This window comes from Zerene cesonia, chromosome 1, assembly GCF_012273895.1.
Source record: "Zerene cesonia ecotype Mississippi chromosome 1, Zerene_cesonia_1.1, whole genome shotgun sequence".
In the NCBI taxonomy this organism is placed as follows: Eukaryota; Metazoa; Arthropoda; class Insecta; order Lepidoptera; family Pieridae; genus Zerene; species Zerene cesonia.
Window position 1 is genome coordinate 640,772 of NC_052102.1, and position 24,722 is coordinate 665,493.

Here is a 24,722-nt window from a genome sequence, read left to right on the forward strand (position 1 = left end):
GAATATGAAAAAAGAGTGGGTATCAATCTTATTAGAGTATTTTAGATATGCTTTGGACAAGCCTATTGCCTAAGTTATTCATTTTTTATGAACACGGAGTTACGGCAAATATTATACGATACAATGGCTCAATGAAAAATATTTAATCCTACTAATATTATAAATGCGAAAGTTTGTAAGGATATGTGTGTGTTTGTTGCTCTTTCACGCAAAAACTGCTGAAATTCAATCAAATTTGGTATGTAATAGCTGGAACTTTTTATCCCGATATTCCTACAGGATACGGACTTACGCGGGTGGTTGGTATTTGTATATTTATTTAAGTTACCTTATTCCAAATGATATGAGAACTAGGTATTAACTCTGACAACTGAACACTAACCAATTATTATAGTTATTACGCACAATATAATAAAACACAAATAAAATATATTCAACTTAACATAACAAGAAAACCCTTTATTTACAACGTAACCCTATACCATTCAAGCAACACCGTAAATGTTTAGATTTCATTATAGACCATATGTACACCATAGCGCTGTGGTCTTAATGAATCATCGCAAGGATAAATAATCTTGAACATATACGAGTAAATTTTGATACGTCATCGTGTCCTTTCCCACGGAGGTGCGGGAGCGAATAAAAACGCCTCTGAACCACTCCGCGTTATAAAACCCTTAATAAAGAAGCCCGCTTGCGATGCGCGGGCGCAGTGCGGTATATGCTGTGTTGGGAGAACAATCATGGATGAATATTTGTACTTGACTTGAATGTTTCATATCTTTTTTAAGGATTATAAATGTACATGTGCTCAAAGAGTAAGAGACATTAAAAAATATGTGAGTTGATCGTATTCAGGAACAAATGAGTAATTAAATTATTAAATGTATCTCGAAACCTTCACACCCTGATTTATCAATACTGTTTTAGCATAATATTTTGAATCGAAATAAATTTAAATGACTTTTCTAAGTAAGCAAACAAATGGGTTAACAATTTTATTTCTATAAACTGATTCATCTCACCCCTTACATATACTATCCAACTTATACGACATTCAAAAATATCATTCCTCATACCAATAAAAGGTAAAAAAATTAAAAATATAACCTTCATCGAAGGTAACACTCCATAATGACATGCGGCTAGCGGCTAGAACAAACATGATCGTACGCGCCATATTTTTTTGGTTTCATTCAAAGGGAAGAGGTATTTCACGGTGCTCTCTCTCTAGCATGACTATCTGGCTAGTGCTAGAGAGAGACGGGTGTGGCGTAGGTGCCACGGTGTCTGCCAGGGCCAGACAGACAGGCACCATTTGTGGTATTTATCCGATGCGTTTTTTGATTGTCCTTAAGTTGTTGTGAATGTTGGTTAAAAAAAATTGTTACCTGAGTGTTAAGGGATGAAGATGTAGAAAGCGAAACTCTGGTAATACATTTCATTCAAGCCTGCAAGGTGCTAGTCTGATGTTTAATGACACAATGTATCCTTTAACTATTTGATAAATAACAGTAAATGGTGATTATACAGTTTTCAGATCTGTTGTATGCTTATTGAGGGAATTGAATAGGTAAAAAGAAAATCTTGATTCTTTGAAAAAGTGACGTTGCTTGATAAAAGTAACATTAGTGAACCAGAAAGCAAATATGCAAACACACACAATATTGAACTATCCGAAACAATACAGAAATAACAAACAAATAGATTTTGACGCATGATTCCTTAAATTTACAATATTTCATAAAACAAAAATAATGAGAGTTCTTTAATAAATATATTTACTTGTTGTATACTAAAGTGTCAAACACAAATATCCAAATAAAATACACTTATTTCAACAAATAATAACGGATGTACGCATGGTCAATGGGCATACTGCTCTAATCGTAATCAAATCAAATTATGTCCAGTCGATTACACTTGACACGATGACTCCAACATATGTCTGTTTGTACGTCCACTACTACACAATTGTTGTTATGAAGTGATTATTACGTATTGCTTAGTAATTGAAGGCATCTGTTTGTTAAAAACTCAGTATTGAGACTGTACAAAATTTAGATTGGAGGGATAAAATGTTTTTAATTATTGCTTTTTAAAAACAAAATAACATGGAATCTGGACATATATCTATTAAACAAAAAGTCTCACAGTAAGCCATTACAAAAAGTTTCCACTCAGGATTAATTTAAATTCCTGTAGTAATTACATATTACATTAGATATCCCTGTTGGGGGCACATGCGGTTTTCAGTAGAATTAATACCATGTTTTGTAAATCATCATAAAATCTTTAATACACCAATTTCAAAACGTTCAGAACCTACCCAATAAATGCCCTATTAAAAATCAACTTCGGTAAAAGAATAAACGTTACTTGCATAGCGTATAAGCATCCCTTTGACCGAATACCAGAGGGAGTCCGTCGAGGGCCCTTATCTGATAAACCGAGTTCCAAAATACTGATTTACCGGATCAAAAGTAAGCCACTTAAGCACTCACTTTGACTATCGGCTTGGCTTTATGCCGATACATTTGATGTTTGTGTTGTGTCGCTGGACACGGTTTTAATATTTCCACTGTGAATTGAAAATTGCAATACTTCAGATCATTTTTGTGATTATACTAGCTGCGCCCCGCGGTTTCACCCGCGTAAGTCGGTATCCCGTAGGAATATCGGGATAAAAAGTTGCCTATATGTTATTCCAGTTATCCAACTATCTACGTAATTAATTTCTATGCAATCGGTTTAGTAGTTTTTGCGTGAAAGGGCAACAAACACACACACATCCTTAATAACTTTCGCATTTGTAATATTAGTAGGATTAGTAGGATAGTAGGATACGCTCCTACTGAAACTCTTTTTGTCTGTTACATTGACTACTTTTTATAAACCAGTCTTTTTTCAGCTGTGACACGATGACGTCACGACGTGAAACCAAAATCTGTATAATTAGTTACACCGGAGGCTTGTGCCCTTTTTCTCGCTTACCATTCCATTCCCTTAATCCTGTTGTTATCCCTTTTCTTTTTCTTTCTTGTATGATCTTATAGGAACATTTCTGAATAGAATAGGGTTGTATCGGGAAGCTTGTTTAATTCTAAATTGTTTAATTTAAGTATAGAGCAAGGATGAAAAAATATTACTACGATAATTATTTACCGGTCGTTTAGTGATATTAGAATAAATGATATAAAAATAGTACAAACTAACTGACCCGGCGAACTTCGCAACGCCATTGACCTTTTTTCGAAACATTTATGCGTAATTTTTTACCTTTAAAACCTTTCATGGACTAATATGAATGCATCAAAACCAAAATTATCAAAATCGACACAGCCGTTTTTATAATATACTAGCTGCGCCCCGCGGTTTCACCCGCGTAAGTACGTATGTCCGTATCCCGTAGGAATATCGGGATAAAAAATAGATGTTGGCCGATTCTCAGACCTACCCAATATGCTTACCAAATTTCAGAGGAATCGGTCAAGCCGTTTCGGAGGAGTTTGGCAACGAAAACTGTGACACGAGAATTTTATATATTAAAAGATAAGATTACTAAATTATTTCTGCGTACATTTATTTTCCTTTTCAATCCGGATGAATCCACAGTTCAGTAAAGTTAAAATGGATATACGATTATTTCAAATACACAGTTAGGTATAACATCAAATACCACACTGTCTGTCTATCTGTTTTATACTCACAATAATTTTCTAAGATTATAATGTTTCAAAGATTACGACTATTACCCAACTTGCCGGTATTTTGCTTCGTTTTGTAAGAGAAACAAATGACGAGTCAATCTAACAAGTATTGCTCGAATAAATAGCTCCTATATAAAAATAAATGAAATCTAATAAGATGCTACCCATTTCGAAGGTCCTTAAACTATGATATTTAGTTGCTACGAGAATATCTCTTATAATGTTTGATTCTCTATGCAGTTTAAATATCTATATATATACAGAGTATTGGCTAATACATGTTCATATAAATGGAGTGAGTCGAATTGTGTAAATCGGTTATCCATTCTTTCTTTTTAGTTATGTTAAACTGTATTTGCAACAATATTATTGCGAAAGTAGCTCTGTATGTTTGTTTGTCTGTCACGCATAAGCCACGTAACCGGAAATTTGGTAAAGAGATAATTTAAGATTAAAAAAGGAAAAACTTTTTATCTAGAAAATTCCACGGAAACGGGATATGCTATACTAGGTAAAAAACTAATACCTAATAAATAAAGTCTATCTATAAGATTTGTTTATCGTAAGACATGGTTTATAATAGTTTTGATATACGAGTATTATGTGAAAGTCAATACCAGCCGTTTGCTTTAAAATTTTAGCTCACAAAAATATCGTTTATGTAGTAACTGGCTAAAAAAAGTGAACCATCATACACATCTTTATTAGATTTATCACGCACTAGTTCTGTACTGGAAGCATCCACCTTCACCCACGTTCCAGCTCCATTAGAAACGAGTTCTCACCTTATTTACATATCTTTGTCTGACCCCATTGAAACGAAGAGGATGGAGATATGTTCTCAGTTCCGTGTGTAAACTTGTTGTTGGTCACGCACCAACGCCTTCACAGAGGGTTGATAAAACACGCGATAACAGTTTATTGAATGCCGTAAAGCCATGTTTCAAATTAAGTTCTGTAATGAATATTAATATTATGTCTACATTAATTTATGGGCCAAATTGATCGTTGCTTTTTGGTGGAAGATCATGATCCTTCGTTTCAGGTTCATTTTATTAAGACATTTACACAAATAAAGTTATAGGTAACTGGTAAATCTAATTTTAAGTAACAGTTTTCAGTTTATATTAACCCAGTATTAGTTTTGGTTAATCTCCAAACCATGAGTACTATACATACAATTTCAATTAGATAACCGTTAACTAAGTGACTTAACACTTTTAACCAAATGAGAAGAGCTGGTTAACCACGCGTTATCAAATTACATCCCTAGCCACCTTACAAGAGCATGATACGTAAAATATTTCTCCGAAACGTTTGTCATTCATAGTTTTTTTAGCATCCCTTTGTGTACAGGATATAAATTTCTACAAACTCCATCTTTCAACAATGCGCTATCGCTGGCATTTAATATCGAACACACGACGGAATAAATAATGCCTCTAGAGCCATTTGTTCGATGGTTCCAGAGTGTCTGGACAATATTAATTGTATGGGACGCTTCCATTCATGGTTCATATTTAACAGTTTTAAAGCCTCGCATTTGTAGCTATTTTTTCTATTGTTGTGGGACGAAAGAAAAATAGCGTCGTTTTGTCAATAACATGCAAACCATCTAAAGCTGAACGAATTTGAGGTTAGATTTAAAAACAGGTTTAAAATGGAAGAAGTATTCGGTCAGTTTGTCAAATGATGTAGGAAAAATGTTGGTAAACATATTTAAGTGAATTGTTTTCTTTACAGGCGAGTTTTAATTGGCTGGTTATAAAGTATTTTTTATGGTATTGGCTAGCAACATGAAAAAAAAAAACCCGCCACACCGCCCATAAGCACCCACTCCGCAAGGAAGTGAATTTGTCGCTGTCCTCTAATTTCTCCTACTCCGCAATATTGTACACAATTTTTTCTAGTTGGTTGGTTATTTTGTCTTCCACTCGTAATATTTACTGTAACCTCTTTTCGTCTCAATAGCTACGAGTCTTTTAGGCATTGCTACAATGGCACTGAAATCAATTCTAATAAATTAGCACTAGCAAGTAATATCAATGTATCCGGAGTGATAGAGGCCCATTTTAAGAGACAAACAATTATAAAATATAGAAGTAACGGCATTCAGAGCGGCCATTGTGCGATCTCTCATTGTGGCCGAGATGAGTTCGGGAATTGAAATTTAATGGAAATATCAAATGAAATTCACAGAGGTATTCTTTGAACGATTCTTGTGATAATGGCGACTGTAATGAATAGATTTGTATTCATTTATACCTTTTCATCGTGTAAAATTAAACTTTGGATTTATAATTGAAGATGGTAAATAAGTGCGAAAGTATGTTAATCTTACCCTAAATGCAATACTTTACTAACAAGAATTAATTATAGAAGAAGGAAAATTTATTAGGACATTATATTCGGTTACCTAACTATAATTCTGCAAGTTGTTTCTTTGTTACTATGCAGTTGTAATCCGAACATAAAATGTAAGTATTCCAACGTAATATCTATTGATAAGACAAAAATGTATCAATGAATACCAATGTATCGACAATTTTAATTATTTTATGAGAAATGCGAGAATATTAGAAGTATTTTTACGACCATATTTAAAATAGTACAAAAGGCATTGATTTTACTACCAAAAAATCATAGAAACTATGATGTTTATTGTAATTGCAGTCTGGTTAGTAAATTGCCTGCTCGTACAGAGCCAAAATGTTTATAAAATGGAGGAAACTAATCGCCATTTTGCTGAGTTTAAAGCGAAACATAATAAACAGTACGACACAGTAATTGAAGAGGAAATGAGGTATCTGGTTTTCAAGCAGAACCTAAGAGAAATAAATGAGTTGAATAAAGCAGGCGATGCTGTGTATGGTAAATAATCATTTTATATATTTATTTTGTTATTTTCACATCTACGAATCGAAAGGGCAAGTAACTAATAACAGTAATATGGGTTATTTAAATTAATGCTAAAAGAAACTTAAAAGTGTATACAAAATAGTTTTTCAACAGGCATAACGGAATTTACCGACCTCACCAAAGAGGAGTTTCTGAGACACCGTACTGGTTTAAAAGGAGGATTACGTGATGTGAACTGTGAAATTACTCTGTCCCTGTCTGACGCGCCGGACGCCTTCGACTGGAGGTCCAAAAACGTAGTCAGCAGGGTGAAGGATCAAGGACGTTGTGGATCCTGTTGGGCATTTGGGGCTTCAGGTAGGTTGAGGTGGTCAGATTTTTTGTTCGTGATTTGGTTCGTTTCTTATAATTTTGTAAGCAAATATGCATTGTCGATAAGAAACAAACTGAGTAATATCTGTAGACTAAAATTCCTCAAAACAATAGAATTCTACTAATACAGTCACGGATACTATTAGATCATCGTCATAATAATGTTATTAAGTATGGGTTACTTCCATCATAATAACGTTATTAATTATGGATTACTTCCATCATAATAATGTTATTAAGTATGGGTTATTTCCAAGAATAAAAACCTTAACCAGGTGCTGTGGAGAGTCAGTACGCGATCATGAAGAATAAAACTCAAGAGGTATCAGAGCAGCAGCTTGTGGATTGCGACACGAGGTCTTCTGGATGCGACGGAACTGCCTACTTGTCCAATCCATTCATGTATGTCTGAATTATTTAACCTTAAAGTTTCCCATTTTGTGTTCAGAAATACTGACGGTGTTAAATGTAATTAAAGTTTAAAAATAACCAGTTTGGTACAAAGTTTCTTGTGTAATATATCTTCTAGTAAAACACATAGTTTTTGCAATGTTTTGCCCAATTCATCATAAATTTGTATTGCCCAAAAGTGTTTTCTATCAACTTACTTTACAAAGTCGTTTTTGTTTTGTATCCCTACAAGTTTATGCATCGGGTAAACAAAAGTGTAGGTAATGGTCAAAAGGGAATGTGTTGCTCGTTTCAGATATTTTATTAAAAATGGTGCAATGTCAGAAGAAGATTATCCGTATAAAGCAAGGGATGGTAAATGCAAATACGACGGAAGCAAAGTCAGAGTGAGAGTGCAGGGCTGCAGGAGTCTGAACCTGAATGGGGATGAAGTGAAACTGAAGAAATTCCTCTATGAGCATGGACCAGCAACAATAGGTAAGATTTAATCGCATTAGAGACTTTTGAAATGCCTTTTGGGGTAAATTCAAAGCTTAATTAATAGATATTGATGAAATGAAGATAAACGTTAAATAATTGTTTTGTTAATTAGTAAAGTTGTAAGAAAATTTAGATTTTAATAATTTAATGAAATATCTAAGTAAATTATTTTATTATATAAAATAATATATTTTTACCACTAGCCGTAGACGCAACAGCTTTGAGCTACTATGAATCGGGCATCATCAACAAATCCCAATGTAATTCGAAAATTATTAATCATGCTGTACTCTTAGTTGGCTATGGAACAGGTACGGATAATATACCTATAATAAAGTTAATATTACTGGTAAAACAGGATATATTTATAAGTTAATCAATACATTTATCTTAAAGGCGTATTAGTAGTAAATAGCAAGCATAAATTATATAGATTTTATACTAAGTGATCATAATAATTATCTTGATAGCAAATTTATTCAAATCATTGTTTTTTTTGTGTTAGAAGTTTTATTTAACACAGAACTATTTAAGATATAGATAACAATAATGTTATAAAATTCCTATTTTAGAGAATGGCATTCCTTTCTGGATAATAAAGAACTCATGGGGGAATAAGTGGGGGGAACAGGGCTACTTCAGGGTGCAGAGAGGAGTCAACTGTCTCTTGCTAGCCATCGAAAACCCCATACAACCGATAATCAAGTAGAAGACTTATTATACTTAGCAGGTGTAGAAGAAGAAATAAAAGGCTATAGCTTTATGAGTGGAATTTGTTGTCAAATAAAGTTTGCTAAATTCTGCTTCTGTTTTATTTATGCGCCCGTGAGCTGTTGGTCTACAATCGACTTTACGCCTCTCCAAATGTTCATGGGCGGTGGTAGCGCTTACCCTCAGGCGACCCACCAGCTCCAATCCCGACGATGACATAAAAATTGAACACATGCAGAAGTTGTGAAATTTGTGTGCGATGAAAATTGGGGTGGTGAAACGCTTTTAAAACTCAAATCATTTTGCTCACGTTAAGTTACCATTTTTGAGATATACAACCTGCTAATAAAATGTAGGAAATTTATCGAGGTAAATTTTAAAGGTAGAATCGAAGTTAATACTCGTTTATAAATAGTTTATTTTAACAATAACACAATACAATCGAATTTAGAACGTTTATCTTTCTTATTATTCTATAGTCTGTTAGTATATACATATGATGGCATTACAGTAGTAAATAATATTGCATTATCGGAGCTTTCATAAAAATTATATACCGACCCACAATTAATGAGTCACTATATAGTATAAAGCAAAGTCGCTACCCGCGTCTGTCCCTATGTATGTATGTATGGATACTTAGACCTTTAAAACAGCACAACGGATATTGATGGGGTTTTTAAATAGGTAGAGTGATTCAAGAGGAAGGTTTTTATGTATAATAACATCTATTAAACTTCTCAGAAAAAACGCGTGCGAATCCGCGAGTAAAAGCTAATTAATTATAAATAAAGGTTTGTCAGAATGAAATTAGTATTAGTATTATTGCTGTAATCCGAACACAAAATGTAAGTGTTTCAACGTATGTACTGATAAGGTATGTATGTATTTATTGTTACTTAAAATTACCTAACCTACAAATATTTGTCTACTTCTTCGTGTGTAAAACGAAGTTCGCGCATCATCGACAACAAAAAATTAAATCTATTATTTGGTATCTGTGGTTAGCTCACGATTTACCTTTTTTTGTTCAATATGGCGGTCGATTGTCGAACATAGAAACCTGTATTTTAATGCTCTGTCCAACACTACTCATACGAATTTTATACATAATTCCATGCCATTGTCTGTCCCATTTATTCCAACTCATCGAAAGTCAAAACTTTCCACGAGGTCTCATCTCATCTCATCTGGGTACAGCAATCACTTCATGGTTAAAAATAAACTTTATGATAGTTAAATACATAAGTTACGGAATTAAAATAAAATTATTTACTATCATATCGATGAACATGCAATAGAACCTCTTCCTTTTGGAAATCGGTTAAAAATGAATACCGATGTAAATAATTTTGTAAGAAATGCGAGAATATTAGAAGAATTTTAACGAACATTATAATAAAAAAGCTATAAAAAGCATAAATTATCAGTGAAAAATCATAGACACGATAATGTTGGGTGCGATTGCAGTCTTGTTAGTAAATTGCTTGGTCGTACTGAGCCACAATGTTTATAAGATGGAGGAAGCTGATCGCCATTTTGCTGAATTCAAAGCTAAACATAATAAACAGTATGATACTGTGATTGAAGAGGAATTACGGTTTCTGGTTTTCAAGCAGAACCTAAAGGAAATTAACGAGATGAATAAAGGAGGCGACGCGGTGTACGGTAAAGAATTTTTTTATGTCACAGTCGGCAGTGGAGCTGGTTGTACGCCTGATGGTAAGCGCTACCACCGCCCATGAACATTTGGAGAGACATAAGGTCCATTGCAGACCTTACGCCTCTACAAATGAATTGCCGACTTTAAATTGGGAAGGGATTAAGAAAGGATCGGCGAGATGAATTAAGGAAAGGACTGGAAAGGCGAAGTGAAGGACATGGGCCTCCGGCTCCCCCACTCACCGAACGAAACACAGCAGAATTCTATTTCACGCCGGTCTTCTTTGGGTGTGTGGTACTTCCCCGGTGCGAGCTGGCCCAATTCCTGCCGAAGCGTGCTCGACTACCACATACAAATATTGAGATAAGAATTTATTGAATATCTTTTTGGATAGTTATACTTCTATGAAACGTAAAGACAATTTGCTAGGGGACTTACATTCTCATTGTAATGTATTTCATTACAATGAGAAGTTCTATTATTCTAAGGATGTATCCATTGTAATTTTATGAATAATTTCCCAACAGGCATAACAGAATTTTCCGACCTCACCAAAGATGAGTTTCTGAGATATCATACTGGTTTGAAAGGAGAGTTACGTGATGTGAACTGTGAAATAGCTCTGACCCTGTCTGACGCGCCGGATGCCTTCGACTGGAGGACCAAGAACGTGGTCAGCAGGGTGAAGAATCAGGGAAGATGTGGATCCTGTTGGGCATTTGGGGCTTCAGGTAGGTAGTTAAATTAGTTGATTCTGTTTTGGTGAAAAAATTAGGTTCAGCAACGGTTGGCGCGGTTATACATTGGATGGATGACCAATTTTTTTTGTAGTTGCTCTACCTTTTTTGTATGGACTCCTTTAAATATCGCGAGTCCAATTCGTACTTGCTCGATTTTTTATTAATATTTTCGTGCATTAGGTTTCAACTGCATTTAGTCCTAAGCAAACCTTAGCGAAAAAATACTCATGGACACAAAGTATTTTTTTAAATACATACATTATAAACATAGTACTATATTTAATTACCAAATTTCCATAAAACTTTTTCCATTAGTGGTAGAGAATACGATAGTGTCGTCAAATTGTATAAAGCCATTACGTAACCCAGAATCAGTATAATCAGATAATCGCAGGTGCTGTGGAGAGTCAGTACGCGATCGTGAAGAATAAAACTCAAGAGGTATCGGAGCAGCAGCTTGTGGATTGCGACACGAGGTCTTCTGGATGCGACGGCACCAATCGCTTAGCAAATCCATTCATGTAAGTCCGAATTATTTATAACTTCTTGCCTTTCATCATATAATGATGACAGTGTAAAAAGTAGTTGATATACACAAGTACTAGCTGTGACCTGCGGCGTCACTCGCGTGGTACCCAAAGAAAAGTATCTCTGTACTCAATTTCATACAGATACCATAAGCTGTTTTCGTGTGAAAGAGTAACAAACCATCCATGCATCCATCCATGAATACTTACAAACTTTCACATTATAATATGAGTAGGATATAAGATTACAGATATAAAACTTATAAAAAAGTTTATGTATAGAGAAAAGACCTATAAAAATGTATTAATTTGATGAACTATTTGCTTCATCTTATTTAAGATATTTTATTGAAAATGGGGCAATGTCAGAGGAAGACTATCCGTATGAAGCAAAGAATGGTCAGTGCCAATACGATAAAGGGAAGATCAGAGTGGCAATCCAAGGTTGCAGAAGTTTGAAGTTGGATAATGATGAGGAGAAATTGAAGAAATTCCTCTATGAGCATGGACCAGCAACTATTGGTAAAGGCTTTTCAAATATCTAGTAATATAGTCTAATAAATGAACAATGAATTTATTTGTAACTAGACGCTCGTCCTGGTTCCGCCCGGTTATCCAGATTCTTGTTTTATCCCAAGGGAGCATTAAATCGGGATAAAAAGCACCTCGTACCCTGTCTGTATACTAAATTTCATCCGAATCCGTTCAGTAGTTTCAGCGTGATTGACGGACAAACATTGAAACCAACAAACTTTCACATTTATAATATAAGTCTGATGAAAATAACATTAAGTTAAATACAAAGATCAATAGTAAGACCAGTGTTTTAAAAACTGTTGAATATAAATTTATAAAATCAGATTTTGTAACTTTAAGTAGTCTATTTATTTCTTACTAGCTTTCTGCCTGCGGCTTTGCCCGCATGGTCAAAGGAAAACTTATCTATCTTGATACCACATTTTATCTAAATCGGTTCTCTGGTTTAGGCGTGAAGAAAATACAGACAGCAATGTTACTTTCGCATTTATATTAGTAGTAATGTAAAAATGACTGACAGAATAGTTTATTTATTACTCCTAGGCGTGGATGGAACAGCTTTGAACTGGTATAAATCAGGCATCGTCAGCGATTCCCAATGCACGTCCGACATTGTTAACCATGCTGTTCTTCTGGTTGGGTATGGAACAGGTAATTTATTATACGATTTTTGACATAAAAATAGAAGTGGCTTCAACACCAACAGACTAGTCTTTATGGGCAGTGGCGACCTCTTAGATACAGATGGACACCTTTTTCTTGCTTTAATATAATAAATAAAAACAATCCTGTCATAGATAAGACCATAGACTTAGATAAATACACTGTGAACTGAATTTTTTATTACAAACTACCTGACCCGATGAACTTCGCAATGCCATTGAACTTTTTTCGAAACATTTATCCGTTTTTACCTTTTTAACCTTCCCTGGACTATTATGAATGCATCAAAACCAACATCATCAAAATCGGCCCAGCCACTCTCGAGTTTTAGCGAGACTAACGAACAACAATTGATTTTTATATATAAGATTAGAAAATATATGGGCTGATTTTAATACGTATTTTTAGAAAACGGCATTCCTTTCTGGATAATAAAGAATTCGTGGGGAGGGAAGTGGGGTGAGGAGGGTTACTTCAGGATGCAGAGGGGAATCAACTGTCTCTCGGTAACTAAGGTCAGCCCGATTCAGCCAATAATCAACTAGAAATTTCACACTCAAATAGCTGTGTGTTGGAAAAGGTTGATAAATAAAGTGTGTTACATTCGACGTTCTTGGTTTTATTTATAACTAGTTTTCCGCCCGCGACTTCGCTTGCAAAAACGTAGGTTTTGCGAGTCTTACAATTTTAAATCGTCTTTTTTAATAATATTTAGTTTTATATTCTTGTATATATTATATATTATAGTGTTTCCAGTAAGTTCGATAGAAATATTCACTAGTTATGAAAATGGAAGCTCCCACGGGTTAATTGGACGCAGCAGGCATCAGATAAGCCGGGATTCGATTCTCGGGGCAACTCATGTGTAATGTGACATTGTGATGACTCAATATCATCCTAATATGATTTTACGCTCAAGGGAACAATCATAAATAAATCACAAAGTATGGTTAATATTTTTAATTATAAAATAATAACACAATGGGAATTGGGTCATACATACAAAAAATATGAAAACTTATGTTTGAAGCGTTTTGTTCTGGGGTAAAATACCTACTAGAAGCAATGACAATAATTCAATTTCTATTTAGATGAAACAAAATTTTCATTAGTTCCCTAAGTAAATATTAAGGGTACCTAGTTCTTGTTCAGTGATTTGCGCCTTCATAATGAGCAATTTGCTTACCCTCAAAACACCTAACCTAACTATTTACAAAAACTTCCTACTTGACACAAATTTACAAAAACAAATAATATATAGGCGATCAAAAATCTTTAAATAATTAGCAAAAAAACGGCCTTATCGCTAGGTAGCGATCTCTACTAGGCAACCCAAGAATATTCATTCATACTTTTTCAATACCTAGCATATAAAACAGAATACATTTCATTCATAAACACAATGATCAGTAGCGTTCCTGGACGTAGCTGATCCCACTTAAGGCGGTTTCACACAACAATCCGTACGAAAAACGCACAATGACCGGCCGCTTAATGAAATGCTTCATCAATGTTAATCTCAGTGCCATACTGTCTGCCGGTAACATCACTGGGCTTTGTTGGGGGTTAGGCGGTTTGTGCGCTAGCGTTTGAAACGTCCAAACGTTGATGTGATTTACCTGGTTTGTACGGAATTGAGAAGAGTAAATGAAAAGAAACTCTTGTAGAGCCAGAAAATACGACATAAATAAAGGTTTTCTTTATGAACCTTAAAAAACTGTATAGACAGAGGAGGTCAGTTTTTTTGTTTGTATAATATGAAGGTAATGTACGTTATTTTAAAGTTTTCATAGTATTCTTCTTATACTTATAAGTTAAGGTGTTAAACACAAACATGTTTGTGTAATTTTCCCAAATTTCTAATCCATGTGTGTAATGTATACACAAACTTCATATCAGTGTAATTAAAAAAAATCCAACAAAATTACCACCTATCCATTACCAACCAATCAAGCAACGTATGGGCTATGTGTATATAAAAATAAATCTATTACCAACCAACCAACCCATACTATATGTATAAAATAAGCGTTTCGCCCGTTCGTTCACATCTTATCTAAGCCATTCGCAATGTTCGAAGCGAACCATAAGATCCACGGCGGTTTTAACAAAGTATTACTACCTACTATATAAGTCAATTGTTGATCTTTCCGGCTTAGTAAGGTGTGCTATGAATGTGGATTACAAATAAAAGACCATGTAGGTGTATTGTATATTAATGATATATCTAATTTGAATGAGATGTAAGAGATGAACTTGAGTGGAAATGACTGTGTTTTGAATTGAATACTATTGAAATGAAGGGATATAAAACGTATTATTGGTACGCGTATTGAAATATATTAAGTGTATTTTATATACTTGAATGGGTTATATTGTATACTTGTTAATTTAAAATGAACTACTGTTCATACTTCGTATAGCCTTTGCAGATAACGTGTGAATGGTCAATCTATTTAGATATATAACATTAATGTTTTAATGCTTTCTGATTTTAATTTATTTAAGACTAAAATTAATAGTAAGAAAAAATCGAAGTAGCTGATTAAATTATTTAAAAATCCTTTAACAAATAAAGTATTAAACATATTCTCTTATAAGAAAATTTATCTATCCTACAGTTGCTCTCAAATTCTTCCAAAATATTATGATATATAAATGTAAAAAATGTTATATAAAATGATTTCTCCTAACAAATAAGGATATTAAATGTCACTATGTAAAAGCTATTTATGCAATTGCTGTCGATACACAAACAGTTTGAGAACAGATATGTTAGAGTGGCCAATTTAAATGACTATCATAATTAGCATCATACGATAACTCTTAAAAACGTCGACAAAGCCATCATCTGAAAGACATCACGACGTACCATTTCACCATAATGTTCTTCCTTTACCATTTTGGAGGAGTTGTGATTTGTATTCTAAGACAGAACTTTAAAATGTTGGTAGAAATAAACCTGGAAAATTATTCACAAACTTAATCACACAATACGTTTTGTCTAGCTCATTGAAATATGCATACAACCAGGCGGTCTAAACAAAGCTTCTCAAGGCACAAGTACTCTAGCATACATCCCACCAAATATTACGTAGAAAATTTTAAAATAAAACCATATACAATGACTTTCTGCGTATAACATTTATTTGTGAATGAAATACAATGGCTGGACGTCCGAATTTAACAAAAGCGAGTATGAATGAAGCCGCGGCGTTTCAGTGGGCTTAGAGATTTATAAATATTTGTGAATGAGCAGCAAAAGCTGGGGCTGATGCTAGTTTCGGTAATCCTGTGGACAAAGCTCGATCTAGTAAAGATAAGACACAGACCGTGCGGATTCATTCACTATTTTATTTAAACATGGTTTAAATATAGCTACCTCAAGATCAATGTGGTACCTGGCACTTGTAACTTACACGACTCTGACAAATTAAATAAACGTAATTTTTATTGATTCATTTTGAAAGAATAGAAAAAAATATAAAACTAAAAATTTAATGTAATTTCTATTGTTATGTACTTAACATTTATTTGTGTGAAATATAATATGAATTTATGGTTATAATAACTCAACAAGTAGACTTTAATGGATCAGTCGTTTGACAAGCTGTGGAAACCGCTGCTACGCTGTTTTCCATGTAATTGTATGAAGGTCTCTGACTCAATAACTACTTAACCAATTTTGGTAACACTTGTCCTGATCCCTATGTTGGAGCATAACCAACACAGTAAAATAATGTTAATGTATACAATTGTAAATATGAGTTTTAATTATATTCATAATAGAATAGTTATAAGTAAATTTATTATAAAATGTGGATGTGAAATTTAAATTCAAATAAATAGACAAAAGTAATTTCAATTAGAATTGAAGTTTTTAACATGTGCTCGGAGAAACGCTTATAGAATCTGGCACACGTATTCAGATGCTGTCAACTACCACATTAAAAAATTGTGCAATCCTGACAATATTATGTATACACACATCTAATTGATAACTTCCTTTTTTGAAATCAGAGTATAACAAAGTTTAACATATGAATAACAAAAACAAACAAATCTAATAAACATTAAAAATGTATAATTTGATAGAATGTCAAATTCAAATTAATATAAGTATTTAATCTTTAAATGATTATCTTAAAACTATTTGGTGATTGGAACACTCCTAGTAAGCAAAAAAAATGCTTATAAATAATTTGAAAATATCGTTTCACTTGCGTACCTCATACTAAAATTTATTTCAATAATATAAAGGTGTTCCAAAAATAATTGTTTCGACATAATGCTTAGAATTGCGAGCGATGTCCCATTTCTCGCGCTGGCCCCGTTTAGTGGCCGTCCCTTTGTGCGGCGACAAGTAGTCTCCGAAAGTATGCCACCCCGGTGGCTCGCTAATTTGCGCAGGGACGGACTGGATCAACAATTTTGTGAATAATTCTTTGTACAGAAAGGACCATCGACGACCCTAGGGGCAGGTGCCACTCCGAAATTTTTAAATGACAACAATTTCCAATTAAACACAAAAAGGAGTCATGACAATCGGTCGAAAACTGAATGTAATTGACGCCCTCCTTCGTTTTTGGGACGTCGGTTGAAAATTTTAACATAATATGGGTAAAAATTTTATAGAAGAAAATGAAATGGATATATTGGTAAACTGGAATTAACTTTTTTTATTAATCCGAAAGCATACGCCAAATTTAAAACAAAAAATCAAAAGTCAAATCAAAAATCCATTTTATTGCATAGAGAGTTTATAGTATACCGATATTAAATAGAGACTACAGATAATATGAAAATTAAACAATAATATAAACAAAAGCTTTCATTTAAATAATATAACTCAAAATTACTAATAATACAGCCTAATAAGCTTACTGACAGCAATGGCCAAACTCCGGCCCTGCCATCAAGGTGCAACCCGTTGCGAAAAGCCAAAAATTGTCCAAAAATTCCAAAAGTTGATCCCCCATTGTCCACGCACACCCGCCACAATGCCTACAATCGCCCATCCTTAGCTCGCATTGTATATCACAATAGTACTTTGCCAACTAAAAATTTTTAACACCTGAACTTGAAAGAGCGTGCAATAATCTCATCCAGCACCACGAAAATAGCCTCTATGCCATGAGATTAAAGTTGTATATACTGTAGCAATAATTTGGTAGTTACGTCGTTTCTAAAGCGCCGGTGCCGATGACATTTCACATGTTTGCCATAGAATCATTGTTATATACACCCATTGTTGTAATTGTTGTTATTGTTGGACGGATCAATGCGAAACATTTTAATATTATGAAATTATAAACGTCTTCCGTGCGTTACGTGCTGGAATACGAAATATGTAGAATTGCTCATTGGACTGCATTTTTAATGAATATTGCGAAATGATAAAATGGAGATAATTTTTTATAAAAATGTCTTAAGAATACAGTTTGAAGTCAATAATTTTATTCTATCACCTACACTTATTGGTTATGTACGTAATTGATGATAATTTTATAAAAGAAAGGTGCCTTTTGAAAGAAGATTATGTAATACTTAAGTGAAGTTTATCGTTTCGTATTAAAAGTCGGGCAAGCTGTTCATAATATGCGGACCATTTAGCCGCATTCAAAGGAAATATTTTAAGATCTTAGTAAAAGATAACTTGAAAAACACAGTACACACTTAGTACATACTAACAAATAATTTGATTGTTCTGGTGTAAATTATCAAACGTGAAACTTAAAAGAATAAAAATTCTAAACTACTCCACACATTTCCTTGTCCACCCACGATTTATTGCAATCCGAACTGTCTCCACATTTATTGGAACAATCTTTTATTTCTAAAGCTAGACAAAGCTGCGCGCATCCGGTCTACACAATATAAAAGTTTCATCGCTTTTTGTTCGGCTTGCAAATTGTGTAATATTACTTACAATGCTTGAAATTTGGAGAAGGTTTGTAGATAAAGCCGTATGTAGGAAAGGTGGTGAAGAAGTGGTCATAAATTAGTGATGGGATGCTGTAAATTACGCTAATAAAGATGTTTTCAGGGTTGTCATGACAACGGCGAGGTAGCGTTAGCACGCGTGATGTTCCATCGTGTCACGCTAGAGGTAAATTTTGGTTGTTAAAAAAAACAAATTAAGTATATTGTATTTGAACCTAAACACACTTTAGGCAACAGTTTACACAAATTTTATCGTAGTTCTATAATATGATTTTGCAATAGCGCCTAATCCTCGAAACGTCAGACTAGGAAGAAATTTATCTTTTAAAACTGGTGTTAGTATGACTTTAATAGCGTATTATTATACAAAAAAGTATTTTCTAGACTTTGTATTGCACATTGACAATTGATAATATTATAATTTTAAGATCCAACATAAAAATCCAATCATAAAAAACGGTCTAGCCCTTAAGCACCTGATTGCTAATAAATCGAAAGGATTTTAGACAAAGTATCATAAAATTAGCGTTATATAACTCAATTACTGACTTTCCCCGACATTTTGTCACTAACATTCCTTATACTTCCTGCACAATACATTATCGCTAATTTTAACAATAACATAAAAACCATTCTCTGGCCATTGTCTGTAAAACGTTTAAAAAGCCATGTGCATAGCTTCAGGGCAAGTCAATAAGGCCTAAGTTATATACTGCAGCGATATTTCAAAATATATTCACAGAGTATGTTAAATTAGTTAGACAAACTTTTTTTATAGAAACGAAGGTAATAAAAGGTATGAAGTCTTTTTCTTTGTAGAAAATCTCGATGGTAGCCTGGAGGTCTACTATATCTTAGCAAAGACGGGTGGGTGAAATCTAGGTTGACCCTGATAGTCACACGCTCAAATAGGCAATGCCCATTGATGGGGACTACAAACTTCATTTTGGGCTGTTGCAAGATTGAAGGCCGGAAGGGCCATATTCATTCGGGAGCTAGGTATGACTTTCAAAGTATTATACAAATTATCATAGTCCTATGTAGAACACTACTAGCTGATCTTTTGAAATTGATTCCTGATGACAAATAAAGAAAAATTCTCAATTTACGATGACACAGAAGACACGAAGACACTAATCTATTTACCAGTAATGAAAATTTGATCAGTAAAACAGGTCAAATATCAGGGGACATGGGACCGTTTCTAACAAGCTTACTTGAAGCAAATACGGTGGAAAAAAGTGTATTTGATGCTTTCATTGAAAAACGTGGCTAGCTTTGACGATTTTGCTGAAAAAAAGTTACTATTAGTTATAAACTGTCACGGTTCAAAATATGTGTATTTACTGTTAGGTATTGACTAAAGGATGCAGTATCGCTTTTCGCTTTTAACTGAAACATAATTTAGTTTTACTGATTGTAATTTGCGAAGAATAATAAACAATAAATGTTTTGTTACTATTTGTTGCGCCATATGGTCTCTTTGTGGACTTAATTTTCCCTTCAGGCTGCAACGCTTTTCAATCTCTAAAATTATATTTAAAACAGTTATATATAGGCACTTGTTTAGCGATATCGTTTTAACCGACTTTTTTGAGAAGAATGATTTTATTTATTTGGTCAACCAACATTTGCTTACAGTGTTTTTTAAGTATAAATACTATAACAAATATTCTTGCGAAAAAGTAACAAATAATTACAGGTTAACACAGCATGCACAAATTAAACAGAGCTTTTTCTTTAATTAGTAGAATACATGCATAACATTTAAACACTTTTATTATAGTCATACAATTATGATTGCATTTACGTTTTTGATTTTTGAACTTCCCTGACTATAGACCTTGGAGCTTGTTGGGTGTATGGAAGAAGATGACGATTTTATCGCTGTATTTATTTACAATTTTTGAAAGCCTGGGTAATGGGGAATTGGCCCCGGACGGATTTGCGGAGAGAAGGAGTTAATGGGGTTATTTTGAAGCGGGGATACCTAGCTGGGACACTTTTGGAGGTTTATGGAGGTTTTATCTGTTAAAATTGTTTCCTTTGTTAATGATCAAATGTGAAATGTGGTCGTTAGGTTAGATTTCTCCATGCGTTCTCGGTATAGAAAAATTCGGGGAGTAAAGGAAATAATTAAATTGTTGATACAAAATGCGCAGTCGTATAGCGTATCAATTGGAATTAGTAGATAGAGCAATACAGCATTGTAAATCTTTGGTATCAAATATTTTAAATCATTTTAAACGAATTAAAGTTTTAGTAACAAACCAAACATGATATTTTTTTTGTAAATAAAACATAAGCGCCATCAAATTGTTATAACTAGTCCAAGTTTTAAAGCTACAACAGAAGGCACCAGCTTTCAAATAAACAGAAATCATAAAAATCGGTTCACCCAGTCAAAAGCTCTGATTCTCTCAAAACTTTCGACTTGAAATTAATTACAAAAAATACAGTTGGAATCACCTCCTCTTTTTGAAGTCGCATGAAAATGGTTGCTTATCGATGTTTATAATATCAAGTCAGATTTTACGTAGTCAAATAATACAGCATATCTACATAATATTATCATTAAATAAATGTTCCTTCAACATTTTCAAGTCGTTTCCCCAATTAGGAACATTCCAGCAACACGCGAAGTCGGCGGGAGGCGCGTAAATCAGGATTACGTTGGAGCCATTTATGCGTTATTTATACAAGTATGCACGAATACACGGCTTTATTCTTATTGTACTTCTTGTAATATCGGCTATTTTTACACCATTATAGCAACCTGGGTTTGTATCGAGTGCCATAAATATGGAATAGTTATTCGTGAATAATTTGAGCACAGTGGAAAATTGTATTGTGGTATGCCAATGATGCATCTTTTAACAAAACTTTTTAAACACATGAAGATTGTTTTTCTATTCCATATATATTATTAACATTAATAGCTTTGTGGCTTCAGTTACTAAGTATAGACTATGTTCCAAATAGCCCAGATTGTGTGATGAAAACAATAACTGGGTACAAACTAGGCACAAGCCTAGTTGGGAAGAGTTTTCCCTTAAAGTTGTTGAATACATGAAAAAATTCAAAATTATAGTGTCTTTTTTATATATACATATCCAGTGCACCCGGCCCGGATTCCCACTGCAATAGTGGACTACCAAGTGCTAGACAACATTCCGCCACCAAATGTACTTACCATGATTCATTATCATCATCATCAGCCCATATATGTTACCTCAACTGGGACACGGGCCTCCGTTGTGGGTTCAGGTCATAATCCACCAAGATAACCATTTGCAGATTTGCAGATAACGTCGAACTTTTGACTCTTCCAGATGCCGGTCTCACGATGTTTTTCACCTTTACCACGATTCCAGGTCTTACAAAGAGTCAGTAATGTAGAAAGTTCCTAAGCAAGCGCTAACTCATAAATTAAGGCCTGTGTAATTTAATTTTTCGCTCAACCAATGCGTCTTGGACAACAAATCAACATTGCATCCACTCAAATTGTTATTGATTACGCATTGTGATGTTATTTAAGAGTTTGCGAATTATTTATTTACGGTCTTTAATATTGCGATTCTCGATGTAAATAATACAGTAATTGTGGTTTCGTGTCGCCTTCAATATTTAATGAATAGATGTTTAGTTGTGGGTACAATCGTTTATTTGTTTTTATTTCTTGGCAACTAACTATCAAACAACATTAAATATTATGAATATGAAAGTGTGTTTGTCTGTTTTCATATATGACATATGTGAGTTGACTCGATTCATATTTAACGACAAAATTGAAACCTATTTTTCATAGACTGTCTCTAAGACTAAGATCATAAGTCAGTATTTCGTGTCGCTGGAACCTAAGCCGAGAGGCGTAAAGCCTAACACATTGTTACACTAACTTGTTGCCGCGACTTCGTTACCATTCAAGACGCATTCTGATATATAATACCAAAGGATAAACAGCTGTTTAAGTATTTTTCACGCAATCGACTTAGTTCTTAGCTGTATTTGTACTAATACAAAGCTGAAGAGGTTGTTTGTTTGAACGCGCTAAACTCAGGAACTACGGGACGGATTTCAAAATATATTTAATGGGTGTGTGATCCCTGAGTGCTGTAGTGTATGTTAAACGAGCGAAGCCAGGGCGGACCGCTTATGAGTAATTAATTAAAGAAAGACTCAACTATAGCGACATTGTATTGATTTCTTCTTATATCTCTTCTAGAATATTAATCAAGGGTTCCTAGATAAGATTCTCAGATTAAAATTATAAACCGCTTAGATATTACTGACTCATGGCATGTAAAGGTGAGCCTGGACTTTTTCACAGCCATAACACACAACAGCAACGTAATATAGATATATAATTATTTATTGTCTTCTTAAATTGTCGTGTATGTTTATGTTTTTTTCTTATTTCCATCACATTATCACTGTGTTGCCTTTTTTGTTAGTTGTTGTGTGTGTTCTTGTGTGTGAATAAATGTTTGTCTATGTCTCTGTCTATATTTTTTAAGTTATTTATAATCTTTTAAACAAAGTAGCTATCGGTCAGGAAGTAGGCGGCGCTGGAACTCCCCCGCGCGCCTGAGTGCGCGTCATGTTGAAACTCCTGCGCATGGTCTCGTTTTGCCGGTTTCTCATCGGGTTATGGAAATAAGTTAATGGATATTAAATTTGTATTTTGTCACTTATTTTTTTAATTTGGATATTAGACTGGGCTCTGCAGGATTAAATAATATATATTTTATAAAATTAAATTAACTTAACAAAACATTTAATTTTTTATCTATATGAATTTTAATACTATTAATTGTAATATTGATTAACAAGCTGAAAATCTTTATTTTTGTGCGTATGTTTCAATCACGTGGTGATGTAGGATATTTTAGTAAATTTCTAAATATCAAACCTTTCAACTTTTTCAATATTTTTAATACGCTGTATCAATAACCAAAAGTTAAACCAATTTAAACAAGATATGCGATTCTCTCAACTTATTTTTTAAATACTTAATGAATACTCAGAATGATAACTAATTAAAAAGCACCTACTCCTACAAGACTGCTTGATAATATGTATCTTCTGAATTTGTTTTTAGCTGCGACAAGTGGGTTCCAAATTTAGTACAAATGATCATGGGTGGTGGTGATCGCTTACCATCAGGCGAGCCACCCATGCCCACTAAATAAATAAAGAAAAAAGTTTACTGGATATACTATTATATAAAGAAAGAAAAAGCTTTACTGGACTTAGATGCAGTCCCTCTATATGATCGAAGCATTCCGTTAACGTGTTTTCCTTCACCCAAAAAGCGCAACCATTGACTGAGTCCACTTGAATGTTTACACGACACTTCCTTCCTTAAACAAATGGAATCTTCAAAACTCGCCCTTTCAAGATATTCAAATGCAGTGGACACAAATTATACACCCTTCAAGGATTCCATAAAATCTCCATATCGCATAATTAGCCATTGGACAAATGTGGGATAAGCCCTGTTTACATTGGACATGAATGCATAAATAATTAAGATATATGCATGAGAAAAAATTTCACGATCTAAACACAGCTTTATTACCTTCCGTTTGTTAAACACGCATTCCATTTGAATATTTAGAATGTGCATTATATGACGTGAAATTATATTAAAAAGTCATTCTTGAACTATTGTTAAATGTGGATACAACAGCAATGTGCCCTTCGATATGTTTTGCATCACCGAAAACATTTTAAAACCAAACTTATAAAACATTAGCTCATGAGAAGACACATTCTTGTTATCAAATATTATTTTGCATCTAATTAATTATTATATTAATTATTATTATAAGAAATTATTAACTATAACAAATAATATATTAGGTTCAAATATTAGGAAAATTAATGCCTTTACTACAAAGTATGAACGAAATATATATAATCTAAAGCTGTCATTTTAAAGGTTTACTTTACTCAATAAAATTCGTTATTACTTTGAATAAACATAACACACTTGTTTCTTTGTTTCTTTTTATTTTATACCACATAGTAAAATGCTGGGCTGGCTGTAGCTGGCTGTAGCTTCAAGATTTATTGATGACAAGATATTTTAGACTTTATG

At 33.6% G+C, this 24,722-nt stretch overlaps 1 protein-coding gene across 1 annotated transcript; it reads left to right on the forward strand.

Annotated features, from left to right (window-relative positions):
* The first annotated feature begins 5,373 nt into the window (after positions 1–5,373).
* LOC119828856 lies at positions 5,374–13,221 on the forward strand. The gene is made up of 13 exons (XM_038351181.1): positions 5,374–5,389; positions 6,387–6,584; positions 6,726–6,929; positions 7,220–7,346; positions 7,651–7,832; positions 8,039–8,146; positions 8,408–8,540; positions 10,048–10,214; positions 10,737–10,940; positions 11,344–11,470; positions 11,817–11,998; positions 12,557–12,664; positions 13,085–13,221. The coding sequence occupies exons 1-13, from the start codon at positions 5,374–5,376 to the stop codon at positions 13,219–13,221; spliced, it is 1,893 nt and encodes a 630-aa protein (XP_038207109.1).
* The last annotated feature ends 11,501 nt before the right edge of the window (positions 13,222–24,722 follow it).